This window comes from Vanessa atalanta, chromosome 26, assembly GCF_905147765.1.
Source record: "Vanessa atalanta chromosome 26, ilVanAtal1.2, whole genome shotgun sequence".
NCBI classification, from domain to species: Eukaryota; Metazoa; Arthropoda; class Insecta; order Lepidoptera; family Nymphalidae; genus Vanessa; species Vanessa atalanta.
In genome coordinates, this window is record NC_061896.1 from 2036669 (window position 1) to 2057317 (window position 20649).

General features: G+C 32.7%; 1 protein-coding gene across 11 annotated transcripts in view; it reads right to left on the minus strand.

The window, feature by feature from the left end:
* LOC125074076 overlaps positions 1–20649 on the minus strand; it is a 77715-nt gene that overhangs the window by 38068 nt on the left and 18998 nt on the right. For all 11 annotated transcript variants that reach the window (XR_007120086.1, XR_007120087.1, XM_047685313.1 and 8 more), the window contains exon 2: positions 10125–11035. Coding sequence is in view for 9 of the 11 variants with exons in the window: in XM_047685313.1 (XP_047541269.1) it covers positions 10125–10751 (627 nt within the window). In the remaining 2 variants the exon portion in view is untranslated. The remainder of the gene's footprint in view (positions 1–10124; positions 11036–20649) is intronic.

Sequence of the window (20649 nt, forward strand, 5' to 3'; positions counted from 1 at the left end):
GTTAGCATTCTTGCCACCATTCCACGCGGTCAAGATTTATACAGTAACTATTTTTAATTCATATTTATATTTAAGCACTTCATGTTATTAATTCTTATGCTAATAAAATTGCGCTTAACAGGAAGTCAATGCAGCATCTATAGTAATATTATATGCGAAACTTTGACTGACCTGTTCAAGCTTAATTTGATATGAAAATAGTTTGAGTCTATGGGATTGGTGAAGGGCATTGCTACTTTTTTAATTCACCCCTCGAGGAGTTAAAATCGGGGTAACGGTTTGTGATAGGATTATTTTTATAAATTTCTCGCGGATAAAGCTGCAGATTTCGCTAGTAATAATATAACCCGATCATGTTCAACTGAAAGATAAATTACATATGCAGAGTCCTATGGAAACCAATGACACTACTTTAAGGAAGACAGTTGGTATCAAAGATTCTTTGTCAATTAAGGACTCGACATCGTTGATTACAATTTATTCTCTTTGTATATTTTTCTGTTCCTGTACATCAATTGTACTCATGTTTGGGTAACACTTGTCTGTTTCATACACATGATTGCATTTACTAACTGCCCAAATTGTACACTTAAAGGTGCTTCCCCAGGGTAACTTCAGGGTAATTGCCAGCATTATCCTGCCTAAAGAATCGGACTGACTTTCTTTATACGAAGATATTCTACACAGGCAAAGAGAAAATTCTCTCTTCTGGATAGAATCTGGACACGATTTAATTTACATTAAATTTAATAATAAAATATAATTTATTTTAATGTTTTTTTTTAGATGGCAAACGAGCAGGTGGCTCACCTGATGGAAAGTGACTACCACACATCTGCAACACCAGATGCGTTGCCGGCCTTTCAGGAAGAAGTACGCTCTTTTCTTGAAGTCATATCAGTTCGAAAAAACCAATTGCGAAAGCTGGTTCCACAGATGATGAGTTGTGGATTTTCAGACATCTAGGTGGTGAAACTTAGAATTTTGACGGGATGTCCGAAGGTGAAATTCAGCAGCCGGGATTAATCCAAACAAAAACTGCCAAGAACTGTCAAGACAGAATAGTTAGGAATAATATACATTGAAAAAATGTCTTACTACACTTGATAGTGAAGTTGATACAGTCAACATGAAAAAGATAAATTTTTGATTGTCTTTTATTAAATAAAACAAATGAAGTATCTCGATGACAGTCGATTTTTTATTAAGAATTAAGAGTATCAGTTTATTAAGAGCGGAGCAAAGCTGATATAATATCTCTGTTAATAAAATTTAATTTTCAAAGTTCAAGTGTTTAAGATCTAAATGATTATACTATTCGTGGCTGCCCGGTCTGTAGATGTTTTTCGTTACAGACCGACATTGAACGACAGGGAAAATAATAAAACACAAATAGCTGCCAATTTATCATGCGGCTATCAGTCTATCACAACCCGTGGACGAGCTGAGCGCAAAAATCAGTAGAGCAATTCTGTTAGAACAAACAAAACTCACTGCAGAACAGACCAAGTGATATGCGATATTGACATTAATATTTATCAGTTTTAAATGTCATTGTAAAAGCATAAAAAAATCATAATTTCATAAGAATAGTACTGTAAATAGACGAAATTTTTTTAATAAAAATAGTAAGTATAATATGCTCTGTCTTCTTCTTTCAAATGTTAAATCAATTGTAACGGAAAGAGAAGAAGTATTGTTTAGCTAAACTTCCGCTAAACAACACTTATACATAAGTAAGGCTTTATGTGTTGTGCATAGACAGCTCTTTAAACGTACTAATAATACTTGACAGTGATTTCTATTGGTTAATTTTGCGCTTAAGATGTCGTTCACTTAAGGTAATGTTGTGATTGGTCAGATTCTAAACAATTTCAATGTTTTAATGTCATGGAATAGGACGTAATGCTTTAGTCTTTCTAGTTGACTTTAGTTTTTTTTTTTTTTTTATTTATTGACAGGCAAACGTTAGTTAAAAATAAACCAAAAATATATCATTGATAGTGATTATTTTTACCATTTAGCCTAGTGATAACAGTTAGCCTGACTCATTTAATTCTAATTACACTCGAAATATTTAAATACTATTAATACACATTATGACTCTGAACATGATCGGCTACATTGAAATTAATCTCTATGTCGAAGTGAACAAGGTCGAAAATAGACAGCGGGTCAATATGATATGAAGAGGGTTACGTGATTGGCATTTTGTAATGTTGCCAGAATTGATTATTGTCGCGATTGCTATACTAAATTGATTTGTTTATTTACTGTGTGAGATAAATTGTTTTTTAATTTCCCAAATACAATAAACTATATATTTTTTTTTATAAAATCCCCGTTATATTAAAATCATATAAAAAGTATGTATGTGTGTGTGCGAAAAAACGTCGTATGAATTTTAACCATAGAAAAATTGTTTAATTCCAATTTTAAAATGATTGACATGATAAATCGATGTTGATTCACTTTTTTGTCACTTGAAGTCGAATTTTGTATACTCAATTGCCATTTTTTTTTTTTTAAATAGATAAATAAATATTGGACAACTTCACATACATTACTCTGATCCCAATGTAAGTAGCTAAAGCACTTGTGTTATGGAAAATCAGAAGTATTGCCATTAACTAACCGCACATAAAAGTTGGTACAGAAGCATAGCAGTTTCTTTTGTTTTGAATATATTATTTATAATATACAATAATCTTTTCAAAGGTAAAGATCGAATTTACAAAAGCATTGCAAAATAAAATTGACATCCTAATTAATATTATAAATCTGAAAGTGAGTCATATTTAATTGTGTTAAGTAATACTTTCACGTCCTACAGTTTTGCTATGTACAGTCAAAATCATGATATATACCAAGCACTCCTCACTAAACTTATTGAAACTAGTGTTAATAAAACAATTAGTTCATTTTGTTGTCAAGAGATGGCGTTAATAGTTCTTTAAAACGCGCTATAATTGTTTTAAGTTATTATTTTAAGTATCGTCATATATAATATAACATCGATCATTTCATACGTAAAAGAATATGACACACAGAACAGAGTTTGTTAATTCCTTCATCATTACTTTTTTTATTTTAATATTTCAACGTATATGGCAAACGTTGAATTACATACAGCCTGTAATGACCCGTGTATATTTATTAATAAGAAACTATTTTATTCAAATACTATGACCGGAACCTTGGACGTTATACTAGGCGTGTAACATATAACAATGCGTGTTTAATATAATCTGAAGGTTTTTAATCATGGTAAGACCTTTTGAACCGTGTAATAATAGTCTACTCATTTAGTGACTCCATGCCTATGTCTATAGTGATATAATGCGAAAGTAACTCTGTCTGACTGTTACACTTTAACGGTTGAAACACTGAAATGAATTTAACGAAATTTGGTAGGATCTTTAACCTCAAGGAAGGAATTAGGCTTTATATACTTGAAGAACCGAGATGGCCCAGTGGTTAGAACGCGTGCATCTTAACCGATGATAACGGGTTCAAGCCCAGGCAAGCACCACTGAATTTTCATATGCTTAATTTGTGTTTATAATACATCTCGTGATCAGCGGTGAAGGAAAACATCGTGAGGAAACCTGCATGTGTCTAATTTCAACGAATTCTGCCACATGTCTATCCACCAATCCGCATTGGAGCAGCGTGGTGGAATATGCTCCAAACCTTCTCCTCAAAGGGAGAGCCTTAGTCCAGCAGTAAGAAATTTACAGGCTGTTAATGTAATGTAAATGTAATACTTGAAACTTACGAGCGCCCCAAAACGACGACGAAGCTGGTAAACTAATTAAATAATACTATACATTTTAACGAAACTTTGAATTTACATTGTTAAATGTATAATTAGTCTGCGTGTATTCAATTAACAGACTTTTCACTAGGCGGCGCCGTTCAATCAGAAACTTGAATGTCATTCAGCGAATACGTCTTCCGTTCATAGACTACGGTAATTTCATCATCTACTCATCATCACCTGATAATAAAAATATTTAATTGGTTAGAACATAATTATTTTATTACATACAATTTTATGAATTATTATGATTTTTTTTTTTTGCCCTATATTAAAATCAGGAACAGGTAAACGCTTGAATTTACAAAATATTTAGTTTTATTTAACAATTAAATTTTACAGAAAATTTACTAATAAATATATATACTTATATACAGTGTGTCACGTTATGCAATGTATATGTTACGTTATATATGTATGCAATAGTTGTAATTCGATCTCATTGGATTATTATTGAAAATATAAGGAAAACATTTCTTCTGTTATGGTCTTTAACTTATCCCTTTGGATTGAATTGATGGACCCTAAAGCTCGTCGTTAACTAATCTCTACATGGTATAAAACAAAGTCGCTTCCCGCCGTCTGTACGGTTAGATCTTTTAAAATACGTAACGGATTTTAATGCAGTTTTTATGTATGTACAGAGTGATTCAAGGGGAAGGTTTATGTGTATAAAACATGCATATTATAGTAGAGAAAAGCTGAGTACTTCAAATTTCCACGCCGGAAAAGAAACTAAATATTTTTTTAAAGTTTTAATATATCTAAAGAGTACATAAAACATTGTACCCTAGTGAAGCCGGGACGACAAGCTAGTGTTTATATACTTATAGATAAATAGCGACCCAACGAGTTATTTGCTCACCTCGAATGAGTCCTTTAGAATATATACGTATATACAGACATAGTGTGAAAGACAATTTTAAATACACAAGATAAGCAGGACCTTCCTTTTGCCATATTACCCACCACGTGCAGGTTTCCTCACGATGTTTTCTTTCACCGTCGAGCACGCGATGAATTATAAATATATTAAGTAAGCATATGAATTTAGACGCCGGGTTTGATATCAGATATATCAGTTAAGATTCACGTCTTATAACTATTGAGCGATTACGGCGCACAAAAAATTGCATGGAATGAGTACCTCTAAGATTTGTTTAACTAATTCGGCTGGAATAGGCTATAGATCTTAGCCTCATTTTTTGATATAAATAAAAAAAAACTCTATACATGAATATCTATATATATGTACATAAACAAAATAAATAATCGTGCTAGAGAGTATACGAAGCTACCTTACGTCATATTCATAGAAAAGATATAATCTTCAAAGACTGCAACAGAGCGTGACTGATAAGGTTTACGATCGTTTAAAGCAAGCTACATTTGTAATAGTCATGGCTTTACTTGTGTTAAACACATTGAACTCAACTCTGATTGGATAGGGAATAATAGAACTTTAAATTATGTTTCCCTGGTACTTCGGGCAGCGATTCATGGAATGACTTTACACAGGTCACAAATCAGTTATTTGTTAACGCTTTCAGTTTTATGAGTCCCTGGTACTTTGATATCCAACATGGATGTGCAAACGACGAAATATTAGTTATAGTTGATAAGTTAGGTAAATAATGGAAATACCTAAAGGTACGTGGTCACCACCAACAATGTCAGAAATATTAAGCAGCTCCCCGCCAACTTAAGGTGTAATATCAATTTTCTGTAGTTACAGTACCTCAAAGGGAACATTAATCAGTCATACTTAAATCAAAATGTTTTTTTTTACATTATAGGTAGGCGGACTGGCAAGTGGGCCACCTGATATAAGTGGTCACCACCGCCTATAGACATTGACTCTGTAAGAAATACTGATCATTCCTTACATCACACCTATGCGCCACCAACCTTGGTAGCTTAGATATTCACCAGTAAACAAATAGTTGAATCACATTTAAGAAAAATGCACAAGAGGCGATTATGTATTGTTGTTTGGTGGTAGAATATATGATGTGTGGGTGGTACCCAGCCAGGCGGACTTGTATAAGGCTCTACCACCAGTACTCACAGGCACTTCTGAATTACCATTTTAAAACATTAGTAAAATTTAAATCTATCACTTCGGAACTGCTATAGCTATGAACTGCTATAGCTATAGTAGAGCTATGTGCAAGTCTGGGTAGATATATCACCCTTTCGTCGGTTTTTTAGTGGGTATTCCGGTGACTAGACGTTTTGGGCACCGCCGAGTTCCACACATACCCCCTCCCACTTAACGTGGGGAAGCGTAATGCGTTTTTCCAGCGAGAAAAAAAGAGATAACACCCACTTATCAGGTATTCTACCGCCAAACAGGAAATCTTACTATTGTTGTGTTCCAGTTTGAAGGATAACTGCCAATAGCCAGGCACAAGGGACATAACATCTTAGCTCTCAAGGTTGGTGTCTGCTTACCCTTTGGGGGTCATTCGCAACCTAAACTATAAGAATAAATGAGATTATAAAACGTCAAATGATTGTGGACCGTAACATAATGCTTACTTTGACGCATTATTTCTCGGTAGATTGTGGTCTACCGATTTGAATTTTAGATAATATATTATGTGAACTCTAACCTCAGCATCATCATCATTATCCTCCTGCCCTTATCCCAATTTTACTTGGGGACGGCGCAGCATGTCTTCTTCCTCCATACTTCTCTGTCGGACGTAATCTCGCAAGTAACATTACTTCTAACCACACATCCATCCAACGTTTCTATGGTCGTCCCCTAGCTCTATATCCATCCACATCCACGCTCGAGAACTTCCTCACAACAACTCTAACCTAAACTAATCGAAACATTATAAATATATCGTTCACAAACCATTCTAATCTAAAGGTTTTACGATTTTACGGTGACATACAGATATAATCCAATTGCTAGACTAATATTATAACTGCTACAGTAATTCACCCCTCCAAGGGGCTTTTGTGCGTGGTTAGTGTTCGCTGCCGGTTCAGCTAGTAAAATATAATTTAAAATATGATCTTGAAGGCGGAATTATTGAGATAAACATCTATCAATACATTTAATCTTGCTGTCAAAGATAAGTTCTACAAAATATCTGAAATTTTCAATACCATATGTATAGTATTGCGTAATGTAAAATCCAATATTAATAAATATAAGAAAATCGAAAGATTATGTAAGTTGGGTGAGGCCGATGATTTTGGTTCCAAACCCAGACAAAAACAGAATTTCCGTATGTTAAATTCGTGTTTTTTGTTCTAATTTTAATGAAATTCTTGCACATGTGTTTCCATCAACACGTATTTAGGCATCGTGGTGGATAAAAAAAAATATATACTTTATTTAGGTAGACTTTTACAAGCACTTTTGAATCGACATTTAACAAACTATTTGAAGTAAAGCTACCACCGGTTCGGAATGTAGATTCTACCAAGAAGAAGCGGCAAGAAACTCAATAGTTAATCATTTTCAATATCTAAAAATACAGTCATGTTAGTTAAATACAATTATATATGTATATTATGTATTATTGTGACTTCCAGGCAGGTGCCTGGAAGTCACAATAATCTCCAAACCTCTCCTCAAAAGTAGAGGAAGCTTTAGCCCAACAGTGTGACATTTACAGGATGTTACTGAATGAGGAGTCGAATTTTTAGTAATGTCTAAGTGAAAAAAACTGCTAAACCAATAAACATAAAACTTGTACCAGACGATGCAGCGCGGTTTGGAGAAAGTTTTATTACATAAGTAGCTATAAGTAAGTGTGTACTTCGTGTACTTGTATGTGTAATATCTATATACGAATAGATGAATTTTACTTCACCTATTCGTTTTACTCCATTTTTACGAAAATTACGCGAATAGGAAGGAATGATAATTAGCACAAGAAGTTTATATGGAGAAGAATGACAGAATGTCATAATTTGATACAATAAGTATTAAAATAACTTGAATTAATAAATAAAATATAACACTACCATGCGTTTAACACACGCACACATTTATATTTCATATAAAACATTTATAATGGTTAACGTTAATTTTTTTTGTTCCTAGTTTTTTTTTGCGCCAAGAGGGCACAGATTATTTCGCCAATGTCACGTGCGAAGTATACGTTCATACTACCAGTGACAATACACGTCATGTCAAAGTGAAAGTTCAATGAAGCTACTTTTGACATTTGTTTTTTTTTTAAATCTTAATATTGACAAGGTTGCGCCCAGCAAGCCTAATTTTTTTCTATATTTCGAATCCACGTATCTTATATATATTTGTTAGCGATTAATGACGGTTGAATTTCAACACAATAGCGATTACTATGTGGTATTAGTACATTACACGTGTATACAACATAAGTTGTAAGGTTTAAGTATGTTTACCTTTAAATGTATTTGTCGTATGCATATTCAAGTATATGTTATTTGCTTTTAACTTAACAGCTTTTAAAGTGTTTAAGTAATTAGTAGATGTAATTCCAATAAGACAGTGAACATTAAGGTACCTTCACACGTGTATTTATGTATTTATAGGAAATTCAACGACTTTCTTAAGAAATCGCTAATTATTCTTGTTAGTCTTGTTGAGAATGATTTATATTATTGACTATAAAGCAAAAGCTAGATGAGCCAATGGTAAGAATGCACCAATTCTCGGGCAATTTTCATGAAAAAAGGTGTTAGAAAACGTGGAGAAACCTGCAAGTGTTGGGGAAGTATCTAGTGCATATGTATTAATGTTCCATACCGCCCTTAGGAGCAATGGGATATTTAAACACGTGATAACTCAGTGAAATCAATAAACATATTTACTGACTTCTGTTTACAAACACTCTCTTTGTTATGTTCGATATTTAAAACGATTAGATTTCAATTTTTTTTTTAATCAAATTATTAATTCATTGTTTTTTACGTGTAAATAGGAAACCTGCCCGTGACCCCCACCACTCATAGACATCGATAATGCATCACCAACCTTAGGCACTGAGATGTTCATTGTGCCTGCCACACTGGCTCACTTACTCTTTCAACCGGAATACAACAATACTTAGTACTGATTGCCAGTAGAAGATATCATGACCGACCATGAAGAGTTTAATTGCAATTCAATGTATAATTTATTCAACCGATATTTTTTTTATTTTTTCTTATTTAATTTTGGGACTTTTATCCACACAGACACAGGTACGTCAGTCCCATTGTCCCTTCTTCCTTTTGTTTAAACATTATTTATTATTTATAGCTATTAGATACAATTCCCGGAGCATCCTAGAAGATTCTTGTAAATCTGATATAATGCACCGAACTAATCCAAAATCGAACAAGCATGCTTTTAATTTAGGTAAGAGTAACTTTTTCTGATTCTGAGTTTGTCACATCCATCAAAAAGTGATATTTATCTTCAAATAATTCCACACTTATTACAATAAGGAGATTCAATTTTTACCATGCGGAATCTAAAACTTTTTGATGGGTTATGTCATTACCTAAGACGATTAGTAAAGTATAACCTGTTTATTTTGTATCTGGTATATGAGGAGGCTCACTTTGGATGGTACGATACGAAATTTCCTTAATTTTATATATTTCATTGAAATACTCTTTCCAATTACTATAAATCTCTTTTATGTACTTAGTTAAAACTTCAGAAGAATCTGTCAACCGATGATTCATCTACTCTCCATTTTAGAATATGTATTTTATTTAAGTTTTTTGAAGTTAGAACTTATTTCAAAATCAATTTTTGTATTATTAATAAATTAAAAGCCCTTAAGGAGCAACATAAATTTAATTAACAAGCTTGCCAAAAAGTTCAGCAACCCTGCCCTAAATGATAATACTGAAAACAGCTGATGACAAAGATGCCAAAATAGATCAAATGCTGTCCAAGCTTTTAAAATTCGAATGTCAAACACGTTGATCGGCGTGATTGGCTGATAAAACTAAATCATTATGCCTACATAAAATAAATTGGACCAAGGAGTTTTTTATGTCTTAAATCTTAATACAATAAAGATTGGACCATGTGTTTATATCCGCTGTGTATTATTACGTCCTCTATATACCAATCGTTCTTGAACCAGTTTTTTTACTCCATTAATTCAGATGTCTTACCAATCATCTCATGAAACTAAACTAGAACTTTATTGCAATTAATTAAAGTTAAAAATCGCTTGACAGATCAAAGTGATGCAAAGTAATAAACCAACGGGAAACTATAAACTTGCTTATTTCAAAGCCAAAACAACGCTAGAATATATGTATTTTTAAAAGTATATAGGTCAAAGAAACTTACCTCCTCGACGGACTTTTTGGAGAAATCGTTCATGGACACAATCCATTGCTGCACAAGTTCATTCACAATAACAAGATCATTATATAACCACGTCAATAATTCGTTAACCCACTGAACGCTCGCGGCATCCGCACCGGTGCAGGTGGGCACAATTACGCTTTGGTGCTTCTTTAATGTCAGCTGTTCAGGTCCGGGTGACATACGACCCGGTCTCCTTTTATTCGTCGGCGGCGTCGCGGGCACGAAACTGGTCGGTTTCGAGGGTTTGAAGGCGCCGCTTTTGAACTTCGCACTGGTAGCAAGCACGCTGTCCGCGCTAGAGATTATTTCGTTCGCTGTCTTCTTCGTATCTTCGCTCGGCTTCGGCTTGTCGGTCTTTTCCTCTACGCTCTTCGCGCTGAACCTCCCGTAAGCCCATTTCGCGATCCCGAGGATGACGATGGAGAATAGTATCCATATGAATATAAGCATCACTAGATTGTCCATCGCTGTGTCCATATAGTCGAAACTACATATGAGGTCATCAACCGCTTCGGCTAGGTCAGCCATAGTTTTCCATGGTGTTGTCCACCATGCGGCGTGGGCTCCCGCCGCCTCACCCTTCTCTACTGACGATGAGCCCGACATTTTTTCACTATTTCTGAACGTACTATTTTTGGACGCAGCTCTCTGTCTTTTTCCCGCGCTATCCCTTTCTTACGAGCGCGTTCAAAATTGCATATCGTATCACGAGTACGCTAATCACAATATTTACAATTTTTCAACTATAGGCAGCGAATTTCGTTTCAATGAACACATTTCTAAGGTACGGATTAAATTTTATTGTATTGTAATCGATCGTTCGTATAGTCGTGGTTCCAAATCATTCGTGTTCTGGTCTCGAGTTCTCACAGCATCTGGCTATCGAATCTCTGAAACAAAGAAAAAAATTATTAGGAGTTTATTCAAATATTGCATTTCTATGATACAAATATTTTTTTACTATCAAAATTATGGTAATCTGTATTTATTTAATAGAGAAATTTTGTTTTGTAATTATGTGACATTTATTCAATCATTGAACAATATCTGCTAACTTTCATTTTCTTTATTTTGAATTGTTAAACTGTTAAGTAAGAGCTGAATGTATTTTTGATATGGAAGAGCGAGATCTCCTGATACAGGTATTTTGATACTTACTAGGAGATCTCAAAACCACTTGTAACTAGCTCATTAAGAAACGAAATAAAGATTATTATTATTATTATTTTTATTTAACTACATAAATTATATAATAATTACATAAGTCATGTTTATACACTTTCTGATTTAAATAATTAAAAAAAAAAAATAATTCATAATATGTAACTTTAGCTAGCATTTGAAACAATATCAAAGTTCAATCAAAATAACAGTAGAAATATCCCACCGCTGGGCAAATCTCGTCACCTTTCAAGGACAAACTATATATCATATATCATCATAGTATAAACCAATGTCGCTCCTCGCCGTCTGTACGTTTAGATCTTTTAAGCTACGCAACGGATTTAAATGCGGTTTGCATCAATAAACAGTGTGACTTATATGCAAGAGGAAGTATATATCTTCCTTATTATTACATACATATTATAGTAGGGAAAAGCAGAGAATTTAACTTTCCTAGCCGTAATAAACGAGATCTTTTCATTTGTTCTTCGATCTGAAAGTTGCAAATACTCTTAGTGTCAGATTAAACTAAGTGCGTGTGCTTGCTTTTAAAGCGTATATAATTTGAATATTATATACGCTTATATAATAATTTATTTTATTAAGATTTTAATCTTCAAAAGGATATCCTCTTTGTTGGATTTCAGAACAATATTATCAGATTAATTCAATTAGATCATTAATTTATCCAGTTGTACGTAATAATTCCAAAAACTATTTATTTTAAACACAAATGACAGATAAAAAATGGCGCGATAACTTTGACATATCTGTGAATACCATACCAAAGACTGTAAAGGCTAGGCATCACAAACGTTGGTAACAGAAGTATACGAACGAGTTTTTGCGGTGAAATAAAAAAAAAGTGTTAAAACAGTCGAAAGACGATATTAGTTCAATTTAAAAACATCAACACCAACAATGTCTCTTCATTGCCGGGAGGATGTCACGTAGTCACGATTGTTATCATAAATATTTGATATTCATCAGTTATAAAGAAATGTAGGTATACTAATAATGAGCCGAGATAGCCCAGTGGTTAGAACGCGTGCATCTTAACCGATGATTGCGGGTTCAAGCCCAGGCAAGCACCACTGAATTTTCATGTGCATGTGCACTGTATTTATAATGAATCTCGTGCTCGTGAAGGAAAACATCGTGAGGAAACCTGCATATATCTAATTTCAACGAAATTCTGCCACATGTGTATCCAACAATCCGCATTGGAGCAGCATGGTGGAATAAAATTTCTCCTAAAAGGGAAAGGAGGCCTTAGCCCAGCAGTGGGAAAATTACAGGCTGTTAATGTATACTAATAATACTCTTTACGAAAACCTACGTATACCATAATGGAATTGGAGACTTTCTCAAACATAAAACTGTGTAATAAGGTACTTTGAAAAATTATGATACGGAGCATAAACACTAGCTTTTCGATAATTTAAGCTGCGTTACATCTGTATTAATATTATAAGCCGAAATTTACTTATATGTATGTATGTAGGGGGTTATCTCCGGAACTAATGATCCAATTTTAAAAATATTGCCACTGGAAGAAGCTGGAACATTCTTGAAGAGTATAGGGTATAAATTGTTAATTTAGTATATATTGCACACATATGAAACCGGGTTGGGTCTATAGTTTATAAAGATAAATTCACTTTTTTACTATTGAAATCGATATATAGATACTTACAAATATATGTAATGAAGTTAACAACACTCAAAACAGTGAAATCTTCAAACAAAAACGTCAAATATTTGTTTTTTTTTTTATAATCTTTTTAATTCGAATATGGAACTATGAAAACAAAAGACGGCAATTAAAGCTGAATGGAGCGCGATTTTTATTTGATTGCAATTACAGAGCACGTTGCCGCTTCGCGTTCGACGTGTGTAAAATAACGACGTAGTGCTAATAGTAACGAGCGATGTTCGAATTATAAAAAATAACGTTATTTAACGTCCACTAATTAGTCTCGACATAGTACTAAAAAGTCCCTACCTTCCATATATACGCTAAGATCTTATAAGCTACTCAACGGATTTCAATGCTAAAAAAAATCTGTTCTTTCGAAAATGTTTTATAATGCAAAAAAAAAGCCTAACAAGAAAAAACAGTCTTTAATATTTTAAAATATATTCAGCCTATTTAACCTAGTTCACTATAATTTTTGTTTTTTAATTTTTACTTATAATATAATATGTAGGTTCATACTGATTTAATTGAAATTTGTCTATGGTTGATATTTATAAGCTGTCGAAATGGACTTAATTGACCTTTTAGTGACGTCACCTGTAACAGTGAACTGTCTAGCTTTAGATTGTAGTTTAGCTTATGTGTCTTATTTTTTAAATATTTATTTATTACAATACTATGTCACCTCACTCCCTTTCCAAAGTTTTAAAAAGGAGCCTGTTAACGTCTTTGCTTATATTAATTTATTTTTAGGGAACCGATTATGCTTAATTAGAACAAATAAATCTTAACGAAAGATTGTAGGTTTAAGAAAAACATCGCGAGGACAACTGCATACGTAAAATCTAATTCTGAAAGATTTGTATACACGAACACATATGGATTAGCGTAGAGGAGTCTTAGCCTTCTCGTCCACGGACAACGCCCAGTATTTCCTATTGGCTCTGACATTAACTGGGTGTCTTTTCTTTATCTGTATATATAAACCTTTATTTACATAAAAATAATTGTCATTAAGTCCTTAAATATGTACAAATATGGAACCGATCGGACCGGACCGAGTGGAATGGTGGCAAGAATGCTGGCGGCAAACGAACCAGCCCTCCTGTCACCAGTGGAGGCAATAATAGTCGATGTGTTATATTTTTGATGAAGCTTTTTGCACTACTACTCCAAGGTGTTTCAACAGCAAATGGGACAAAAACAGAATTTGGAATAAGACACGAATTTTAGGATCGTTTGTATATGTAAAAATATTTAATAAACAATTTTAAAAATCTGACAATTTAAAACTGAAATGTTAATTAAACAGCATATTAGAATGATATCTTGTCTGTGTTTTATCAATGACGCTATGAAGTCATTAGTTCAAGGTCGCAACCAAATGAGGTCATTCGACAAACATAACTGTTACCAGACGTTGAATGTGTAAAGAGGGCCTAATAATGACTCAGAGTTACGATTACACATTAATAATTCATAGCAATGATATAATATATATTATATATTTTGATACTTTCGCATAATACATATATACCTTGGCCTATTAAACATTTAAAAAGCTCATGTCAAAAAAAAAAAACATTTATAAATAAGTATTATTACTCAATACAAAATAATATTAATGACAAAAAACGGTACTAAGAATGTATTGATTTTTAAGCAGGATATATAAAAATTTAAATGTACTTAAAGTGGTGATGAGTAACTACTGAGTTTCTTGTTGGTTCTTCTCGGTAGAATCTAATTACCGAACGGGTGGTAGCTTTAAATTTAATTCAACACTGTAACACGACGATTAAATATGTCTTTATGAGCCTACTTGAATAAATAATAATATAATATTTTATTTTTATTCTATCTGTCCGTCTGTTGCTATTTTACCACTGAACCGAATTTGATTGAATTTGATATGAAGTAAGCTTGAACTCCAAGGATAGAGGTTTTTTTATTCGTAATACCCGACGATCAACGAATAAAACTCGACGAAGCTGCGTGCAAAAAGTAGTTAGTAAATAGGAATAATGTTTTTTTCCTATGTTATTAAACCGTTTATCCGATTGTAGTAAATATATGGTTTGTTCTGTACGCCTGCAGAGGTTCCTGTCCCAAATAAATACAATGATTTATCTTGTTTGTCTTTCTGTATAAGAGTTTTATTTATATCCTACTTCGATCAAAGAAATAATAGAGACAAACAAACCTTAGATTTATTTATTCCGTAGGGTACAATTCGTTAATAGCTCATCTATATAACTGGCAGTTCTTGATTAATATATCTTAACATAAATAACATCACTATTCCACTTATACTTAAATGTAAATTACTGTAAATTTCCCACTGCTGGGCTAAGGCCTCCTCTCCCTTTGAGGAGAAGGTTTGGAGCATATTCCACCATGCTGCTCCAATGCGGGTTGGCGGAATACACATGTGGCAGAATCGTTCTAACCACTAGGCCATCTCGGCTCTTACTTATATCAATATACTTTAATTCCGATTACAGTTTCGTCAACAATAATGTGTCAAATTCTTAGGTATAGCTCTTGTAAAAAAAACCATTACTAAAACAGTTCTTGGAAGATTTCATTTGGAAATTTGTCTTTAAACGCTTTAAAAGTTATTTCATGTTCCGAACGAAATCAAATCAAATCAAAATATACTTTATTAAAATAGACTCTAGCGAGTACTTTCGAATTGTAATATCAAGTAGAGACTCGGTAATTAATTGTATTGTTTAGAAAATAACGAACACACACACACACACACACACTTATATCATCTTCTTTGTAATATATATAATCCTTTACCAAGTAGCACACCTTATTAATAAAGTGCTTTAAACATGTGATTGAAATTGATTTGGCAAAGCTAAAAGTCTTTGAGGAATTTTATTATAGAAGAACCTTGCCCACGGAAGTACGAACTGACTTTGCGGTGACGGAAGCCAGTTGTTATAAGTTTTTCTTTACTTCTCGAATTTGGTTTTATCCACCCCCACGATTGAACCTTATAGACTTTAGAATTGCGAATACAAAATATTAATATTAATTTATTACGATAATATTAATATACAAATTACTAAATTAACTCTGTAAAGTATAATTCGACTGTCTAGTGAAACGTAAAAATCCATAGAGACGATAATTGTAAAGATTTAAACAAAAGAAGGACATATGGAATCCAATAAAATGTTCTTTGATTTCTTTATTATAATATGCATTACATTACAATACAATTTAACAGGGTTACTATGATAATAAAAGTGGTTTTCTTATGAAATCTTAATAACTTTTAGTTGTGCTGGTTTTAGTGGAACTGATATATTTCTGCACAACACGGACCAATTGAATCAAAAATATTCGCTCATCGATTCAGTAATTGAAAAACAATGTCATTGTCTATGCCTAAACAATTAAAAACAATAATAATTACGTAATCAAATTTATCAGTGCATGTTTCTGAGAGTAATAACTTTTTTTTCCTTCACTTTTCTTTTATATTATAGTCTGTGGTAAACGTCAATAAAATTATTATTATTCGGATAGATATTTTTCTTAATGCAACTTTTGTATACACTATTTTTTTATGTTTGTTCAATCTAATAGTTGCATATAGACACGTGTGAAGCAGGGTAGAGACAGCTAGTTTGTAATAAATATTGTAAAATAAGATAAGGTATGAAGTTGTTTTACTTCGAGCGAAGTGACAGTTGACAGTTTGGTGAGCGACTTCACTGTGTAGGTTTCGTGTCACCCTGGGTTCGCGCATCGATCTTTCACTCATTGTATTTACAACGTGCCAAAAGAAGAAGAACTTCAATAATACATTGTATTTATTTATTGATTGATTTTCAATTATACGATCATACATTTCGATTGTTCTGTACAATCAACGACATTTCTATATTATTATGTTTTTTTTTAACTTATATATCATTAATATTAACCATTCCTTACAACACCAATACGCCACCAATCTTCGGACCTAAGATGTTAAGTCTCTTGTGTATGTAGTTACACTGACTCGCGCAGTCTTCAAACCGGAACACTACTACTATTGCTGCTTGGTAGAATGATGATGGTACATAACCAGTCGGCACAAAACCCAACCACCCAGAAATCTTCAATGTTAAAAAAAGGTAAATTAAGTTAGTTTGCATTCTCGCTTAAAATACACATTCTCGTGTTGAAGAAACAATGGAAGATGTCACGGCCACACTCAGGTTTCTTTTGTTTACATTTCTGATGAAGTAACATCACATCTTGTGAATACAATCTGCACGTACGTATTTACGACCTTTAGTGCAAAGTACATATTGTAGAAAAGGAGGTTGACTTATAGACAAACTCCTTACAAAAATAACTTGTGCTGGCATTAGACGTAAATTTAATCTGTATTAAATTTTAAAAATAGAATTTATAACATATGATTTCCATATTATAATGTATCAATTCTTACAAATTAACAGTTTTCTTAAATGTCTAACTGAAAATAAAAACTACTACAACAACATACTTAAGTGAAATTATATCAGAAGATGCAGCGTTTCGTAGAAGGTTTTAGTATATATTATATTTAAGTAAGTTGCGTTTCGCAGTTTCACTTACTTTAAATTAAGACTAATTTAGATAAATAAATGAGGTATATTTAATTACATTACATCACATTAACAGCCTGTAAATTTCCCACTGGAGAAGGTTTTGGAACATATTTCCCCATGCTTCTCCAAAGCGGGTCGGTGGAATACACATGTGGCAGAATTTCGTTGAAATGAGACACATGTAGGTTTCCTCACGATGTTTTCCTTCACCGTCGAGAAAGAGATAAATAATAAACACATATTAAGCACTTGAAAATTCAGTATGCTCGGCTCGGCTCGGTATATTTAATGTCAGAAGTATATTTTATACTAGTTTTCGGCCGAAGCTTTGCCTGTGACAGAAAAAGGGTTGTCGTGCAAGTGTCAGAGATAAAAAGTAACCTTTGTGCTTAATTCTAGACTATAATATATTTCTGTGACTTTCATTCAATCAAATTCAAGTCATGATTTAGTAACATAAATCCTTTTGTAGGATATTGTAAGATATCTTGGAAAAGGTTGTACCATATAATATACAAAATTATATTTAAAACTAATTACATCCTTAGTATAATAAGTGGGCCATCTTAATATGAGATAAGCAGGTGACCGTGACGTGATCTGTCACCAGTCGTGTAGGATACCTTCCCATGAAGTTGCGAGGCTGGAAATCAAGAGTATACTTGTGTATGTGTAAAAGATCTTGCAAAGTTGGATAAACTTCGTATCCTTTGAGTTTAGCCGCCATCGAAATTCGGTCAAGATGAAATTAAGAAACACAAAGAGCGACCATGAAATTTATTTCATAAGATAATTAATATGCTTAGATATGAATAATAATTATTTAAATAGTTTAAGATGGAAACCATTGATTAGTTTGGTCAATAATGGAAAAAATAAGTTTCCCTCTTGTAAACACTACTACAAGTCCAGCAGTGCGATTTTGTCAAATTTTGACAACTGACTTACGGTGACAGGCCATTTTTATGTGTATCCTGTAAATCTTCTATATTTATAATTTCGTGCAAGTCTACGATAGACCCGGTCGTAATCTATCATAAATCTCTTCTTCTCAATCTTTAAAAAAATAATGATTTTTTTAGTCTGCAACCTATATCCAAAATTCAAAATTCGAATAATCGAGTTACATATTTAATCAATAAAATTCAATGACGTGACACTTCAACGAGCGCCATGTTTGACGTTTACGGGTGCGTTCAGAAAGTGTGGTCCAAATAATAATTTCGTGACTTATCCACAATAAATTATAGATCAAAGTTTATAAAAAAGTTATATGTGATATAAAAAGTAAAGGATAAGCCGTTGTTATTTGTTTTGTTTTTTTTTTTTTAATTTACCCGAGCGAAGCCGGATTTTCATCTAGTTTTATAATAATTCATATCATATTCGGACATATTGCGATTCATTGGTGAGTTTCGAAGTTTTTCTTACAAAACTCTAAAGTTTCTCAAAATGAATGTCCAAATGTGTGAAAATCTCTTGGATAATATTCATTTTAGAATATCATAACGAACTTCTCAAGCTACTTAAAAATACAATTTGCTTTATGAAACATTTAGGCTTAAATTGTAAATTTATATCGAACCATTACAACATACAAGCTTAATCCTCTATAAATAACCATTATCTTTAATACAAAATAAACTACACGGATTTATACTCTGTTTATAAACATCTAGATGGTTTCCCAAACGTGACCAAAATTTAAACAATTCACATGACATAACCCTATCCTAACAATCCTAAGAGCCCAATGAAATAGCTTAATTTTGGATAGAATTTTACAACTTAAGAATGACGTTGTTAGGTCATTTCAGACTCTATTCAGCTATTCAAGGAAAATGTTTTCGGAAGCGGCATTTATGCATGCGTGCATAATTTATACGGGTATCTTAAATGGCTGTATTTGCTAGTGAGCTATACATTTAAAACCTCTTTTTGGCCCGTCAACTCCTTTAAGGATAAGGTCAACGCGATTTGACTGATATACGTGTGCCGAATTTTGGATATAAGTAAGTTTTTTGGGAAAATCTCCTCCCCGAGCACGAGATGAATTATAAACACAAATTAAGCACATGAAATTCACACGAGTCATGTCAATAATCTAAATACTTTATAATAATATTTTATGCTAAAAACTTCTACGATTTTTTTGCAATTTCTGGTTTAAATTCTATGCATTTTTATGGGATTAGCAAATGGTTATTAGGGTTTAGTAGTGGTAGGTTTTTTTTTCAGCTAGGCATTACTAATAATAAAATCTCAAATATTATTATAGTTTTTTTTAATTAATCAAATTACATATACATAAGAATTGTGATAACAACATCAAGGTTGTATACGATGGGAACGCTCTTATCACAAGGATGTGGTCTGCAAAACCGAATAGTACATACTTGCAATTTAGTTTATTATTAAATAATATTATCTTTATAAGGTTCGCACATTTATACATTAAAACAATTAACACATACGAATTATACTGTATTGTTTTTTTTTAAGTTGTATCTCCTCACTCTTTTCAATGGCTCAATCCCGTCTTAGAAGCATCTGAGTTCTTTCAAGACAAAACTTAAAGTCAACGTGATAATTTATTATTCACATCAAACTTCCTATAGGTAGTCTATTCCAACCACAATAGTCCAGAGCCCAAATAAACAACATTTGACATAAGAATTGAAACGATGTCATTGGTCGAGAGCTTGAATGATCAATGATATTATTATGGTTTCATTATGGTTTAGCAAAATTCGTATAATCGAGATATTCCGATACTAAATCAATGAAATTCGATGATATGACAGTTCAACAGGCCATCTTTGACATTTAGGGATGCGTTCAAAAACCTGCGTAAAGAATGTTTATCGTTAGTTTTCACCGCCTAAATAGAAAATATAGATGTTTGATAAATACAACGTTTATAAAAAGAGTTAAGGGGACTACATGAGCTAAATGCAAGTTTTATAATGCAAAAAAGTATATGATCCAATGCAGTAAACCAAATGAAAAAAATATATGATAATCTTCAGGATACATGCTA